Source organism: Athene noctua, chromosome 5, assembly GCF_965140245.1.
Source record: "Athene noctua chromosome 5, bAthNoc1.hap1.1, whole genome shotgun sequence".
In the NCBI taxonomy this organism is placed as follows: domain Eukaryota; kingdom Metazoa; phylum Chordata; class Aves; order Strigiformes; family Strigidae; genus Athene; species Athene noctua.
The window spans coordinates 49622214-49637535 of NC_134041.1; the positions used below are offsets into that span (position 1 = coordinate 49622214).

General features: G+C 41.3%; 1 protein-coding gene and 1 long non-coding RNA gene across 4 annotated transcripts in view; one reads left to right on the forward strand and one right to left on the reverse strand.

The window, feature by feature from the left end:
- Positions 1-216: 216 nt before the first annotated feature.
- On the reverse strand, positions 217-6153 carry LOC141961013 (uncharacterized). The gene is made up of 4 exons (XR_012633723.1): positions 6009-6153; positions 2902-2944; positions 1583-1678; positions 217-396 (listed from the first exon to the last, which is right to left on the reverse strand). It is a non-coding gene; the product is annotated as an uncharacterized LOC141961013 (long non-coding RNA).
- An 80-nt stretch (positions 6154-6233) lies between these two features.
- IDE (insulin degrading enzyme) overlaps positions 6234-15322 on the forward strand; it is a 68787-nt gene continuing 59698 nt past the window's right edge. The window contains exon 1 of one of the 3 annotated variants that reach the window (XM_074907478.1): positions 6234-6342. Coding sequence is in view for 2 of the 3 variants with exons in the window: in XM_074907477.1 (XP_074763578.1) it covers positions 6582-6694 (113 nt within the window). In the remaining variant the exon portion in view is untranslated. Of the gene's footprint in view, positions 6343-6429; positions 6695-15322 lie in introns of those variants that run through there. The other 2 variants (XM_074907477.1, XM_074907476.1) reach the window with 2 other exon arrangements.

Consider the following 15322-nt stretch of genomic DNA (forward strand, 5'->3'; position numbering starts at 1 on the left):
GCAGTTTCCATCCTGCGGCGGTGCGCTGTGTGGACCCTGCCTGCAGAGCTCTGCTCTGGTCCCTCTCTGCATTGCTCTCCGGCGCAACTCATCAACATCCCTCTGAATTCTACACCTAATTTTCAACATGTTTACAGGCTGGTATTGCCTGTTCAATTGGTGGGAAAATCCTATGTCTGAATGAAAATAAATAGTTAAAGGCTCAGGACAAAGCACTGCAGGTGCAACACATCCATCCTTTTATTTTGCAACTGTATCATGAGAACTACTCACCAAGTACAAGCTTGCATCCTCTAGCCAGCAGTGTAAATTATGTCACCCTAGCTTCCCTGTGAGAATTTCCTGAGATGGTATTAAAAGCTTTGCTAGGTGGAGATCTGTAACAGGATAACAGGTCTGTGGGAAGAGGGGAAGAAGCAGATGTTAGAGAAGATGTAACTGGTCCGACATGCTTTGTTCTCAACAAATCCGCATGGCTCCTACAGACTGTCATACTGTCATCTACCTCTTAAGGCCTACAGTGCTTTGCTGTTGTTCTAGGGCCTTCCCAGTTGCTGAAATTCACATCACCCATCTATAATTTTGCAAGTTCTGCTCCCCTCCCCCCCTCTTTTTCTCTTCTAAATTGGCTACTTTGAAAGGTATACCTCCTCCATGAGTTCTTAAAGTTAATAAATGAATCTTAACCTGTAAGGCTTGCGGTATTTTTTCTGACAGTGACACGAAGCAGCATCACATTATGTTCCTCTACCATTTATCTCAAAAGTTAGAACAATGTCAGAACCAATCAATCTTATACCAGGCATGAAGAACAAGATCTGAGAAATATACACGTTATTTTTATGGAAAAGGACATAGAGTGTTGGATTCCTAGTCTGGTGTGAGCAGAAATTGATTCGGAAAATATTAACATTCAACAAATTTGTCTGCCATTCTAAATATAGACTGATGATGACACAGGACAAGAGCTGTGAAATCTTTATAGTGATTAATAACAATTTTCATTTCCAACCTTTCTGAGAAAGTATTTTCTGTTTGCTTCATGTAAGACTTTACTGCCTGCACCACTGAAAACAACAAATCTTAAAGTATATATATAAGAAAATATATTAGATGAAAAGAAGACTACTTTGCAGGGACAGACATTTGGAAGTTAGTAATTGCCAGATGAATTACTGCCATTCAACATCAATTTTTAACCTTTCGGCCTCAAATCTAGAAATAAGGCAATGATTCTGTAGAAAAAGCTTGTAACAAAACGCTTAAAATGTTTATGCATAGACAACTAAGGAATCTGTATTTTCTAACAGTCTCTTTCCAACCAAAATGAGTTTGGTGAGTTGGTATTACTAACACATGCTTTTTTTTTTTCCTCTGATGGAACACTAAAAATCACAATAATACATTGCTTTGGTTAAGTAAAGACTTAACCAAATGGGAAAATTAATATCAGATAAAAGCAATATCCATTGCAAACCTAGAGATGACCCTTATTCTATGCCAAGAGCAAAAATAATACATGTAGGAGCTACTGCTAGATTGAGAACTCAAATGCAGGTATGCGAATATACCGAATCTTTACCTTTTGCTCTATACTCCTTCTTACAGATCATACAAAAGAAGGCAGCACTGGAACACAAGAAGTCTTTTCTTCTAATTTCTGCCTGTTTGTTCTTTTCTAGTATGAAAGTACAACTTGCATTAGTCAGAATTTTTTTCAAAATATAAACATGTGTCTCACAAACATAGATAAAAGATCATTCAAACCTGCATTTAAACAAGAGGAATCTGTTGTATTATTGGGAATTGAATCTGGCTGATAGCTAACTTGGCCACAGCTGTGGTAAAACATGTACTTCTGGTAAGCAAGTTAGCTTAAAAAATGCATACAGTTTAATAGCTGCAATTCTGTTTTACAAGGTCAATTTATAGCATAGGTCATACATTTTCTTAGACTAGATAAAGCCTAAAGATACTAACACAAACAGGGAACAGGGAGTTAGCATTTCTCAAGTGATAAAAATAAATACAAGAAAAAAAGAAACATGAATGCCTAGGACAGCCTTAACAGTGGTTGGGAGAATGACCTTTAAGAAGACATGTACATCATCTGTGACAAATATGTTGGGTTTTTTTTTTAAAGAGAGACAAAAACATTACAGAAAAATCAATTGTATAATAATACACACAACTGCCAATGTAACAACTTCAGTAGAGATTACTAATCCCCACTTACCGATCAAAAAGGACAATTTTTCACTAAAGCTTGCCAACAAGAAGTCATTGTATTATAGTGATATTCATAGACAATGCATGTCTCAAAAATAATTAGTGTTTTCCTAGGATTTATATCAGATGACCTGGGTAATTATAGGTGTGGAGGCCTGACAAATAGTAAATTGTTGACACTAAATGTGGTTAGCTAAGAATTAAGAAAGGTTATAATAATGGAGAGATATATAATTAATACAAATTATAAGTTTGGGTGAGACTTCTTCAAGATTTAGTAACACCTGTTTTGATCATCAACATGCTACAGAGTCTATAACCTGTATTGAACATGTGGAGAGTTTAATATTCAGAGTAACAGGATAATTATTTAATCGTTAAAAATGAAAGATACGATGAAGTAACTACCTTATTGTTAAAAAAATAAGGGCTCAGTGCATATATAACATGACTAAAACCAGAACTGGTTTCAACTAATCAGGGAAAATACACAGAATAAAGGATCTCTTTTTTCTACATGCATGCCAGATCACTGTCTGACACAAACGGGAGCACTTTTACATATTTTTATATTTACAGTCATCATAATAAAAAATTACCACCACATGGAGGGGGATGTATGCATTTGTGTCATTAGTTGAGAGTAAAACTAATAATTTTCCATATGCTTACCTATTTTCAGTTAAGGCATACAGCTGGATGACATCCTTTACAGCTTTTTAAAAAGAAAAGAAACAAATAGAAAAATTTGAAACATATAGAATTGACAGCACCCACCGAAGTCACCAGGAAATGTCTCCTTGATTTCTCATTATCTTTTGACTTTAATATTGTAAAATGTGATTCATTCAGCATTTTTACACTAAAAGCATTCAACAGATTTTTATTTTTTTGTTTCTTTCATATATGCCTTGTCATGGAATTGCCACTATTTATTTTGGAGTGGAAATAACAATCATAAGCTATGCTTTTTTCAGCCTGAGGCCAGTTTGCTACAAAGCCCTTTTATATAAAATTACAATTTGAATTTAATCTGGAATTTTAGCTAGATGGAAAAATATACTTCCATTAGTAGCATATCAAGACTGTACTTACAGTTTTACAGTTGCTGCCTCTCTTTATATTCAAGAGGAATATAAAATATTGGTTTTATTCTAAATTATTTGTAACCTGTCTTAAGGATCATTTCCCCTGCACTGTACAGTTATGTCACATATCCTGAAGAGGGATCTCCACACTGCTACTCCATTTCTTCATGGGAGTTTTTGAATAATTTCCACACTTACTCTAAATCATACATAAATTCATTGGATTGTTTGGACAACACCTGGTTTTCCACTGGGGCAGAGGAAGAAGGACTGAAAGCACCAATTGTCTACGAGCACTTAACATTTAATGGGGAAGAAATCTTATTTACTGGATTAAACTGAGAAAGTAATTTCATGGAAAGTCCTCTTTTGCTGATGGTGTCGTATTAAAAATATCTTTAAAACACAGAAGATATCCAATAGTGGATGAGTGTAATTTTGGCTACTATATACTAAAACAAAGAGGGGTTAAGTTATAAAAACACAATCTGCTCTGAATAAACATCAGTGCCATTGAATAGCCACTAAAAATTATTACAATGTATAAATTAGGTGTAAAGTACAGTAGGCTGACCTCTGTTGCACACCTCTGCCGCAATAGTTATGTCAGAGCATGAGGAGGTGTGATCTTTCATCACCACAGCTACAGCAGTAGAGGCTTGCTTTAGATGCAACTATTAGCAGACCACCAGTTTTGTTAGTGCAGTCTGCTTGGATTTTCCCAGGACTGGCTGTGTATATCCTAGGCAAGATCTATAGGGAAAGACAGGCTTTATCAGAGCAACTATACATCAGGCCAGCATGAGCTAAATATACACATTTGGCTACTTTAGGCTAGCAAACTGTCAGGACCTGAAAAAGGAATAAACTGCCCGAATTTCTGTCTACTTTTATAGCTTTCACTCCTCCATGATAACTGATACAACATGCTTACAACCTGTGTTAATAATAAAGGCAGAAGCACTTGTACTATACATCCAATTTAAGAGAACGACTCCAATTCACAATCTCTTAATCCCCCAGTGTGCTTTCTGCCAGACACAATGGTACCACCCTCGCTGATGCACTGGTAATGGGGTGGAACTAAGATTTAAGATCTCACCATTTCACAGAATCACCGAATCATCTAGGTTGGAAAAAACCTTGAAGACCATCTAATCCAACTATTAGCCTAACACTGACAGTTCCCAACTACACCAGATCCCTCAGCGCTATGTCGACCCAACTCTTAAACCCCTCCAGGGATGGGAACTCCACCACCTCCCTGGGCAGCCCATTCCAACGCCTAAAAACCCGTTCTGTAAAGAAATGCTTTCTAATATCTAGTCTAAACCTTCCCTGGAGCAATTTGAGGCCATTCCCTCTTGTCCTATCGCTTATTACTTGGTTAAAGAGACTCATCTCCAGTTCTCCGCAACCTCCTTTCAGGTAGCTGTAGAGGGCGATGAGGTCTCCCCTCAGCCTCCTCTTCTCCAGACTAAACACCCCCAGTTGCCTCAGCTGCTCCTCGTACGACCTGTGCTCCAGACCCTGCAACAGCTTTGTTGCCCATTTATCCTGGCTTCTTTCCCTCTGGCCTCGTCTTGACTTTTATATACACATTTTACATAGGAAATGGAAAAAACCCAGACTGCCTCAAACTAGAATCCCATGAGGACAAAGATATCCTTCATTTTCACGGGAGTTAACATATTGTGTCAAAATTAGGCTCCCACACAGTTCTAAATCCAACCAGTTAATTTAGGTGAAAACTACCAACTGCCTTGCTCCAACCAGGATTGGTTAACTTGAGAGACAGTTTTGTGACTAAACTGAGGCCAGAAGCGTGGGTGTACTTGATGTAGACACGAATGTTTTAAACCGGGTAGCTCAGGTAAGAGCGTCTCTATAGCAGCGCAGACCTCAGTGGAAACCAGCAGCTGAATGTCTACCCAAATCCCCTGACAGATTTTGTTGACCATATGGAGCAGCGTGCTGCCACTTCTAACAGCTAATTTGACCAAAGCTGACTAAAGCTACTTCTGATATATCTTCAGTCCCGTCTCTGTGTGCAGAAATAACCTTAGCTAACTTGTCAGGTCACATTTTTCTACCTTTTGATTACAGGGGGAGGGTTCGGTGAACTTTCAGCTGTGAGATACCAGCTGTAATAGAAGGCAAGCAGTGGGGAAGCTAAAATCAGGCATTAAATATAGCACATTAAGTTCTTTTCTTTCTCTTCTTTTTTTAAGCTTTGAGAAATAAGACATAGGAAAATAGAAGCATCTAAAGAAAGCACATTACTAGAACTGCAAACAGTAGGTTTTTGGGGGTGTTTTTTGGGTTTTTTTTTTTTTTTTTTTTTTTTTCCTAGAAAGGCAGTAAAGCAGCCAGCCACAACCACGACTTTCCTACAGGGAAACGTACCAAGTAAAAGGAAAATCTGCCCAGAAAAAACAAATACAGGGAGTTCTAAGAGAAGCTCGACCTTATCCAGCGTTTACACCTCGTAAACCCGTGCTGCGCCCGAGGCTGCGGCGCTGCAGACCCCCGCGGCAGGTGAGCAGACTCCCGCGGGAGAGCTCTCACGGGGGAAATTCTCTCCCCAGGGGGGAGGAAGATTTGACACCCGCTGCACTGGGAGATCTGAAATCTCTGCCATTCAGGACCACACCACACCCACTGTACTCAAATTACGAGGCGTCTAATTACCTTTTGTCTTGGCTCTCGCCGGCAGGGACGCGGAGCCCGTCCACTAGGAAGCGGGCGGGCCGCTCCCGCCGCGCCGGGCCACAACACGGGCCCTTCGCGGGCGCAACCCAGCCCCGCGGCGACGGGGCCGCCCCAGAGTCCTTTCCCGCCGCAGCCCCGTCCGCCTCCTCCGGGCGCAGCTCCCCGGCCCCCCCGCCGCGGCGACTGTGCCCCAGCTCCCCGCCCAGCCACCCACCCCCTCCGCCGCCTCCGCCTCCTCCCAGAGGCCCCCTGCCCCCTCCCCAGCCGCAGCCCCGGCCCTCCCGGCAGCAGAGGCAGCCTCCCGCACCCCCAGGTACGGGCCCCGCTAGGCCCGGCGCGGCGGCGGCGGCGGCCCCGCCGGGCGAAGAGGGCGGACGGGACCCCGAGGGCGCCGGGGAGGGATTGGCCAGGCGGCGAGGGGAGGCGGGCGGAGAAGATGGCGCCGCCGGCGGCCGCGGCGCCGAGGAGCGGCGCGTGCTGAGGCGAGCGGAGCCGGGCCGGGGCGGGCGGCAGTGGCGGGGAGAGGCCGGGTGCTGGCGGCGGGGCCGGGGTATGCGGCAGCGGCTGCTTCCTGTCCTGAGGCGGGCTCTGCTGGGCTTAGCGCGCCCCTGCGCTGCCCCGGCCTCCCGGTTTTTCCCTCTGTGCCGGCGCTGGAGCTTTCTCGGGTACGGTGAGCGCGCGGCGGGGGGCCGGGGCGGGTGGGCCGGGGCAGGCCCCCGTGTCCCGGCACCGCGGGAGGGGCCGTGAGGTCGCAGAATCGGTGCTGACCCCCGCTGTGTTGTGTAAGAGGTGGCGGCGCGGCCGGAGCGGGGGCACCTTGTGCAGCCAGGGGAGCGCCCGCCCCGTCCCGAGCGCGGCTTCGCCCCCGGCTCTGTGGAGCCAGCGGAGCTCGGGCCGCCGCCGCGGACACGCGGGGCTGGCGGCGGAGCCTTCGAGGGGAAAGTAGTGGGGGAGCTGGGGGCGGCGGGCCCGTGTGTGCCGGGGAGGCCTGCGCCCTGCCCTGCCCTGCCCGCCCCCGGCAGGGCCCTCCCGGGAGAGCCCGGTGCGCGGCGGGCCCAGCTGGCGTGACCCTGTGTCCCTAGCTGCAGCTCCGTTGATAGAGCTGGCTGGCTCATCAGCCGTACGCCTATGGCGCGGCTTTAGGTGCCCGCTGGGCTTGCTTTGTTGGTTGTTTTCTCCCCTCCTCTCAAAACAACCCGGAATTTTCATGTTGCTTAACTTGTCACGTCTTCCTAAGCTATATTTTTTTAAAAGAAATGTTTGAATTCTTTAAAAAGAAACTGCTCTCAGAGTTACCCAAAGTTGATGGAGCAGCCTCTGGGTTTGTGACGAGCTGCCCAGTAGTGGCGTCGTGTGGGTCTTGTTTTCGTGTGTGTGTGTGATAGCAGTTCCAGTGGAGACAGTCGGTAACCTCGATGAAGGGAGGAGCGGGCGGGAGGCTTGGCACGGCTCACTTCAGGGGCAAGTTAAACTGCTTAACAACTCGGCAAAGTTTTTCCAGGAAGGAGCTGGGTAAGGGAAGGAGGCTAAGTTGTTTTCTTTCTTTCTTTAACACTGTATCCGTTATCCTGATAGCAAAGCCTATATTTAACACTGCAAAAGAGACGTCAAAAGTAGCATCCTTTGGAGGGGGGGGAAGTGAGTTATGATGATTCATGCTGTCAGTGCTCGTGTGTCAAAATTCGGATGCACCGTTATTGTTCATAATTGCTATGTATGCTTCGGTATTGTAAAGGTAATCCACAGTGTATATTCGGAGCCAGTGCTTTTCTCAGGCTGTAGTTTCTACTGCTAGATTACTCCTCTTTAAGCATGTGAATATATGCAGTATTTGGATTTAACTTTATATAGGTGTGTAGGCCCTGTTGTGTTTTCATACTACCTACAATCATGATTTAGTCATCTGTTTAATTTTAATTGTGAATTAGGATTTACATAAATAATAATGAAATGAGAGCAGACATAGTGCTTTCATGGGATGATTTTTTTTTAAGATGGCGAACATATGAAAATTAAGAATCTTCTTTGAATTACATGTTCCCTATTTCCATTTCTGAATTCTGTCCATCCTTCCACTTTTTTTCAGCTTTAAATTTTTCTTCTCACGTAATTTTTAACCTTCATCTGGCACATCAAGTAGCAAGATCATTTTGCAGTTAGAACTTCTTCTCTCCTTTTCATCTCATGTACAGCGCTGAAATTATCTATTCTAGTTAGGAAGTCCGTAGAAGGGTTCATATTTGCATGTTTGCAAGCTTTTTTGCTCCGTTTCTCCTTCCTGTCTTCAGTTGCTTGTAAGTCTGTGGCTTGATCCCTTAGATGAAACGGTATCTTTGGGAATTTGTTCCAAGTCTCAAGGATATAATTTATTTTGCACATGAATACAAGGTAGTTCCCTACCCTGTTAGGTTCAGAAGAAGAAAGAGTGAAGGGACAGAAACTTCATTATCTGCAGTGTTTTACTGAACTGTTAGGCTTCTAGCTAGGGGTCATTCCAGGTTATTGTAGAAGTCATTTACTAAAAATACTGTCAGACCATTTGAGACGTCACATGTTGGGTTGATAATTTTTGATATATTCTATTATATTAGATGCTTTCATAATAACTTTGATTTATTGGTGTTTTAACAAAACAGGAACCAAAAAGTTTGTGCTAAAAAATGGCTGTGGAGGAATTGATTTTTTGATCGGTTTTGTGTCTAGTTATGTATTTGTATATGCATGGTCTGTCAGTGAGCATCTTTACATTCTCGGCTTTTATGATGTCTGTATGTTGATAAAATATGCTTATGAGATAGCACTGTATATATGTAATAAGGGTTTTTTTGATGGAGCTTGTTTGAAAGTTGCTTCACTATAGCTTTTCTATTTAGTTCTGACCTTCTGCAACTTGTTTTCAGAATGTCAGAACTGTAGCTTGCCTGAACAATGGAAATGGAAAAAAAAAAAAGCTGTAGAGTTGGAAGTTTACTTACAGTGTTAACAGTAGAACTAGAATTGAATTGTACAAAATCATAAAAAACCCCACACAGAATAGGTAAATAGCTAGGACTTTGTTGAAACACACCGCTGACTCTTGTAAACTGCCAGGTCTGTTGGTTATGTCAAAGCTCCAGTGTTAGATAAGCAATTGCTTTTAATGTGGGATTACAGTACTTCTCATGATTCAGAATCCTAAAGTTCTTTCTGTTTTTGTTGCTAGATCAGATCATCTTGCCAGTTCTCTCATCTTTCTGTGTATTTCTTGTTGTTATGCAGTATAACTAAAGTTTTAGTTTCATCTTGTTTTTTTTTTTTTTTAATTCAGACCTCACAAGTTTTTCTTTTTGAGGGTATGAGACAGATGGTAGCATAAAGTGTTAAGTGAGTTGGCTTTACAAAGAGTCTTGGGCAATCTGATGTGCGACTTGCAGCTAAAATGTATGAAATACACATCAAAATACAGTTAGAATAAAGCACAGAGGTTTCTCCTGTAGCATCCAGTTTTATATTTCCCAGTGTGTGCAGGGCCGTGTACTAGATGCTACTGCTTCACTGTGGTTGTGGACTAAGCCCTGCAGCTGTAGGGTGGTGGAGAAAAAATGTCAGAGAGGGAGGAAGAGAGAATGAGAACCACTGACTTGTAAGTATTCGATGCATAAAGCAATTAATTGAATTAATGAGTACATTTCTGAAGAAAACGAGTAAAGTACACTTTCAAGCAGCTGGTCCTGCAACACAGAACCTAGCCTTATCAGCCTTGTTCTTAGCACAATTTGAGACTGTGATGAAAATAACAATGCAAGCAAACATTCTGTGCCAGATTTGTGAAATAATTCTGAGGATCCTATATCATCATATTGTCTAAAGATTAAAACCAGATTAAAACCACTTAAATTTTAAAAAGAACCATCTTTCAAATAATGAAAGACTTCAAAACCCTTTTGGAATTTGCCTAATTTTCAGCAGTCTTGTAAAAAATTGAAGCAAAGAAGTGCTAGGGAAAGGTTAATTTCAATTGTTTTCTATTTCTGGTGAACTCGGATAAAACTTGTTTACCCTGGAGGGTGTGTTTTGATTAATTGTTTGGAGCAATTTTTGAAGAGGTTAAGAAAAGTAAGCTGAAGTGATTTAGAAATTTTTAAAAACTTGTTATCCTTTATTGCTGTGTTTGACATCAGATTTTATAAAATCCTGCCTTTTTGTTTGACCTTTTCCCGGTGCTTTGGAAGCTGTGGAGTGGTCAAGTTAAGACTGTAGTTTTAGGGTGGTAAATTAGCTTTATGGTGTCTTGATTTTGTATCTCACCCTGTTTGACTGACACAAGGGTGTTGAAAACAGACATCATTTTACTACTTGGGCCAGTTACTTAGCTGGGCCCTGATCTCACCTGTGAAGCTACCAGGGTCCTTGTTTTTGCCAAGTTCACATGTGGTATTTTCTCATTAATGCCATGGTAATTCCTGTACACTGGTGTTTCTACTGCCACGTTGGCAGTGAAACCTGTGGCAGACCAAGTTTTACTGCTGTGATCTAGAAGCTGTAGAAGCTGGACCCTTCTGGGAATGGGAGTGAAGCAAGCATCTGCCCTGACTACCATCGTTAGGAGGGAATTTTACAAGTCAGCTACAGACTTGGCAAAAAAGCTGTAGACCGAGATTCTGAAAATGCTTCAATTGTAGCAAGACTTCAGAATTTATTTGAAATGAACTATGTAACAAAACCTTATAAATATTCATCATCTTCAAAGTTGCCTGATTTGGCATGATTAGTTGTTCTTAATAACTTGGTAGCACTGATTAAATCATTGTGGGTCCTTGTAGTTGGAGCTTTTGTGTAGTATGCTGAATTCCTGATGAGTTTAAAAGTGACAAAGCATGTTAACATGTTGAGCAATTTATCTACTTATGCAGTCTATCTGCTTGTGTATGCAATCAGATTTATTTAGATCAGCATCAGGAATGTGTTGGGATCTTATACATTCTCTAGCTTCGTGACAAATTCAGAGAAGATTGATGTTTTATGGGTGTTGAATAATGTGTACTGGTTTAATATCTAAATGTGTAAAAGAAGGATTGCTGGGTTTGTCTACTGATGAACCTGTAACCTGAAAGAATGATGGACAGTCTGAAGTGTCCTTTATGGGAATGGTTGATTTACTTTTTTTTTTTCTTTGAGATTACTCTTTCTGTGCTCCATTTTTAAAAATTACATTCTTGGTAACAGAACTTAGTAATTACATTTGTCTGATTTTTAGGAAAAAAACCCTATACTGTACAGTTTAGTCTAAAAAATAATTTTTAATTATAGCATACAAGTGGATTGAGAAGTTAAGAGAGGAGGTAGATTGTTGGTTGAGTTACTGGCAACATCACTGTTACACATACAAGGATGTCACAATGCCATTGAAAGGTAGGTGCAAGAGGGAAAGAGGTGAGCTGAAGACCTGTGGAAGAACAGAGATTTATTTTGTTGTTGCAAAGTCTTGAGCTTGCAACTGAAGTTCATGGACTCCTGCAGAGTGCTCAGTTCAGTGCTATCATCCTTGTAAGAGAGGTGAGAAAACTCTGGCTGGTGCAGCACCAGGACTCCTGATGAAGCACACAGCACTTCTTTCACTCCGGGCATTGGCAGCTGAAGAAATCTTCATGTAAGTTACTAAGAACTGTAAACCAAGATGGATTAGTAAATAATACAGAGAAGACATTATCAATGGTAGCTCCTTTGCAGGACAGAGCAGAGAGAGGTTTTGACTTAACAAAGGTTTCACTTTACTCTGGTAAATGTTAGGTAATGAAGTTTGGAAATAAAAAAAAAAGAAGTATATAAATAAAACACAGAACTTGGAACAGGTGCAAAATGTGAGATTGAACATTACTGTTGTTTTTGTATAGTTTCAAAGGCCCAGAACTTGAATAACGATTGTGTTGCAGTCAGCATAACATACCAAGTGTATTCAAAAGACAGATGAAACATGATTTGAAAACAAGCAGCCATTCAGATTCTAGTATATACAAGTGTAAACTTCAGGTATGTAAGTTGTAAGACCCACAGGTGTGTCCATAGAAGTATTTGGGTTCAGTTACATAAAAGCTTCAAGCAAACCCTAAATTTTAAGGCAACAGATGTAGATTGAAAGCCAGCATCAAAATCTGCTGAGCTGTTGCCATTCATCTGGTTACTTTGGTCTGATTTATAGCCATTCATCTGGCTCAGACCTATGTACCAGCATTTGACTTAAATATGTACAGCCTGTCATGGCAAAATCTTGAAAAGTGCTTTGGAGTTTGTGCTTTGGGGGTCATATTTTTATTAGCTAGTTACATTTTTGCATTGAAACAGCCCTCAGGAGTTTCTGTTAATTGGTTTTCAAATACAGTCCTTTAATTGTTCAAACGTTGAACTTAAACTTGACTACACTGGCTAATTTTTAATTAAAGTAAATTTACTAAAATAACTTTGAAAGATTAAAATAGTTGGGCAGGATAATATATCACTTACTCCTGCTCTGTAGTACTGTGTTTGCAGGTGGAAGCTGGCATCCCCAGAGCACCTTGCTGGGTCTGAGGGACTGCTTGCCTGGAAATCATTACAAAAGCAGGGCCTCAAAAAGTAGAATACAATTTTACTTCAGAGTGCTATAGTTTAAAATTCAGCATCTGTTTTGACTGATACTTTTCTTGCACAGGTGAAGTAATTTTGATAAGGAGGAAGAATAGTAGTATTTAGTGTTTACTAGTTTTTTTAGTATTTCCTAGTCATTGAATAGGGACACTGCTCTCAGGTCCATATCCCCATTCTTTTCTCTTTTTCTTCCTAGCTCTGTCATCTTGTCACCTGTAATTTTTGAGGCACTGGAAGAATTCCCAGTGCCACAGTGATGCTTTGTTCCTGCTGTCTTTGCTTTATTGGGTCTTTCTCTGTTGCTTCTGTTTTATGAAAGTAGTATGGCTATTAATGATGTTTTTGTTAGGATATTAGCTCTGCAAAAAATCCATGAAGCATCTAGTTTGTGGATGAATTTCTTTGCTAGTGACCATCAGCATCCAATGCTCAGTGTAATGACAGCATAGCAAATAGGTACAGCACGTGTACTTTAGGACAGTGTCTGAGCATGACTTGACTTCAGGAATTAAGCTATTTCTCAAAAAAATACAAGAAATATAAAATTCTTTCTGTAACTTTTTTCCCTATGGTCAAAAGCAGTTCTGTTATCAAAAAGTGGTTTGTAGCATTTTAGGATTTTTATCTGAAAGAATGGAACATGATACTTTTATAAAGCAGTTATACTTGGAGAACTTAGAAGTTGCACAGAAGCAGTTATATGAGGCAATGTTTTATATTATGTCTTACAGTTTATGCCCTAAGAAGTCATTGTATGAATGCTTTATCGTAAATGAAATTTTCTTTTCTAGCTATTGTATTGTAATATACCACCAGGAGGAACAGTACTGAAGCAGGAATGTACTGGTCTTGTTCTTTTGATGCCTTGCCTTGCCAGAATATTGCGTAGTTGATCTGCTCTTGCTTTTATATGAGTTGTCTGGTGCTTCAGTTTAGTTTGCAGGGAAGTAAATGTGGGTTAATCATGCAAACCCATTTGAAGTTGAAGAGAATATTGTATTCACAGTGCCTGTTGAAATAACAATGAAGACGGAGATACAAGTTATGTCCTTGGTTTGAAGGCTCAATGATTTTGACCTTTTGAAAATGGTAGGCTTTTCCTGTACTGAAATTTGACTGCCAAGCTGGAGGTAGTCTATGAAGGAGGCAGAAGTAAGGAATGATAATAAAATGAGGTGGAGGTGTACAGCTTCACAAGACATCAATTGAAATCTCATAAGATTTTACAGAAGCTGCGTAATTTGGTGAATCACATTGGAAAGATGAGTCATCTGAACAGTCAAGTTCTGTGACTTAATGATGTGGTGTAGAAATAACAAGGAGATATCAGATGACAAGGAAATTGTATAACATTTAAAAAAAAAAACTTGAGAAGTTTATAGTATATATGCATCTTATGATAATCAACTAGTATCTTAATGAGATGGAATATTTTAGCTGAAAACCAAGTGATAGGTGTTTCTTAGCAGAGGTGAAATCAGGAAATTGAGACAACTCCTTGCTCTCTTACTTGTATTTGTCAATCCAATAGAATTGTGTGCAAGTGAAATACAAGTAACAGTCTAGTTACTGATTTTTGTCTATGAAAAGTAGTATCTATTCTCACTTCATAAAATTTACACAGTATCTCAAGTTTAGTAGTGTATTGTGGCCAGCAGGTCGAAGGAGGCGATTCTCCCCTTCTGCTCTTCTCTCATGAGACCCCACCTGGAGTTCTGTGTTCAGCTTTGGGGCACCCAGCATAAGGACACGGACCTGTTGGAGCGAGTCCAGAGGAGGCCACAAAGATGATGGGGGGGGGGGGGGGGGGGCTGGAGCACCTCCCTTATGAGGACAAACTGAGAGAGTGGGGGTTGTTCAGCCTGGAGAAGAGAAGGCTCTGGGGAGACCTTATTGCAGCCTCCCAGTACTTAAAGGGGGACTGCAGGGAAGATTGGGAGGGACTCTTTCTCAGGGGTGTAGGTATGGGAAGAGGGGTAATGGTTTTAAACTGAAAGAGGGTATATTTAGGTTAGGACCAAGGGAGAAATTCTTCCCAGTGAGGGTGGTGAGACACTGGCACAGGTTGCCCAGAGAAGCTGTGGCTGCCCCCTCCCTGGCAGTGTTCAAGGCCAGGTTGGACGGGGCTTGGAGAAACCTGGGCTAGTGGAAGGTGTCCCTGCCCATGGCAGGGGGGTTGGAACTAGATGATCTTTAAGGTCCCTTCTAACCCAAACCATTCTGTGATTCTGTGTGATAATTTCTGTTTAGGACTCTGAACAGGGAGGCATTTTTAAAATCATAAACATGTATTATATCAGTGCTGTTGATGCATAGAAACACAGATGTTGCCATACTTGCTGTACTTTGTTTTTGAATGGTATCCGCGTTTTTTCAGAGGAAGGAAGCCCATAGATACTCCAAACAGGGTTAAACTAGTGGATAAATGACAGGTTTAAATGCAAGTGTAGACATTTAAATTCAGCATTTCAGTTACTGTTTAGTGATTACGCTTGACTGCACTTTTTTATTTTGAAGTAATTTGTAGTGTGAGAACCGTGTTTTGCTAGTGGAAGTGTTTCCTTCTAAAATGCATTGAGCTGCACTTTTTAAAACATTACTTCATGTTGTTGCTGGCTCTTGCTTAGGTTCAGATTCTGATTATTCGTTGATGTGCTCTGTACTCAGTGCTTCTACTTCTTTATTTGGAT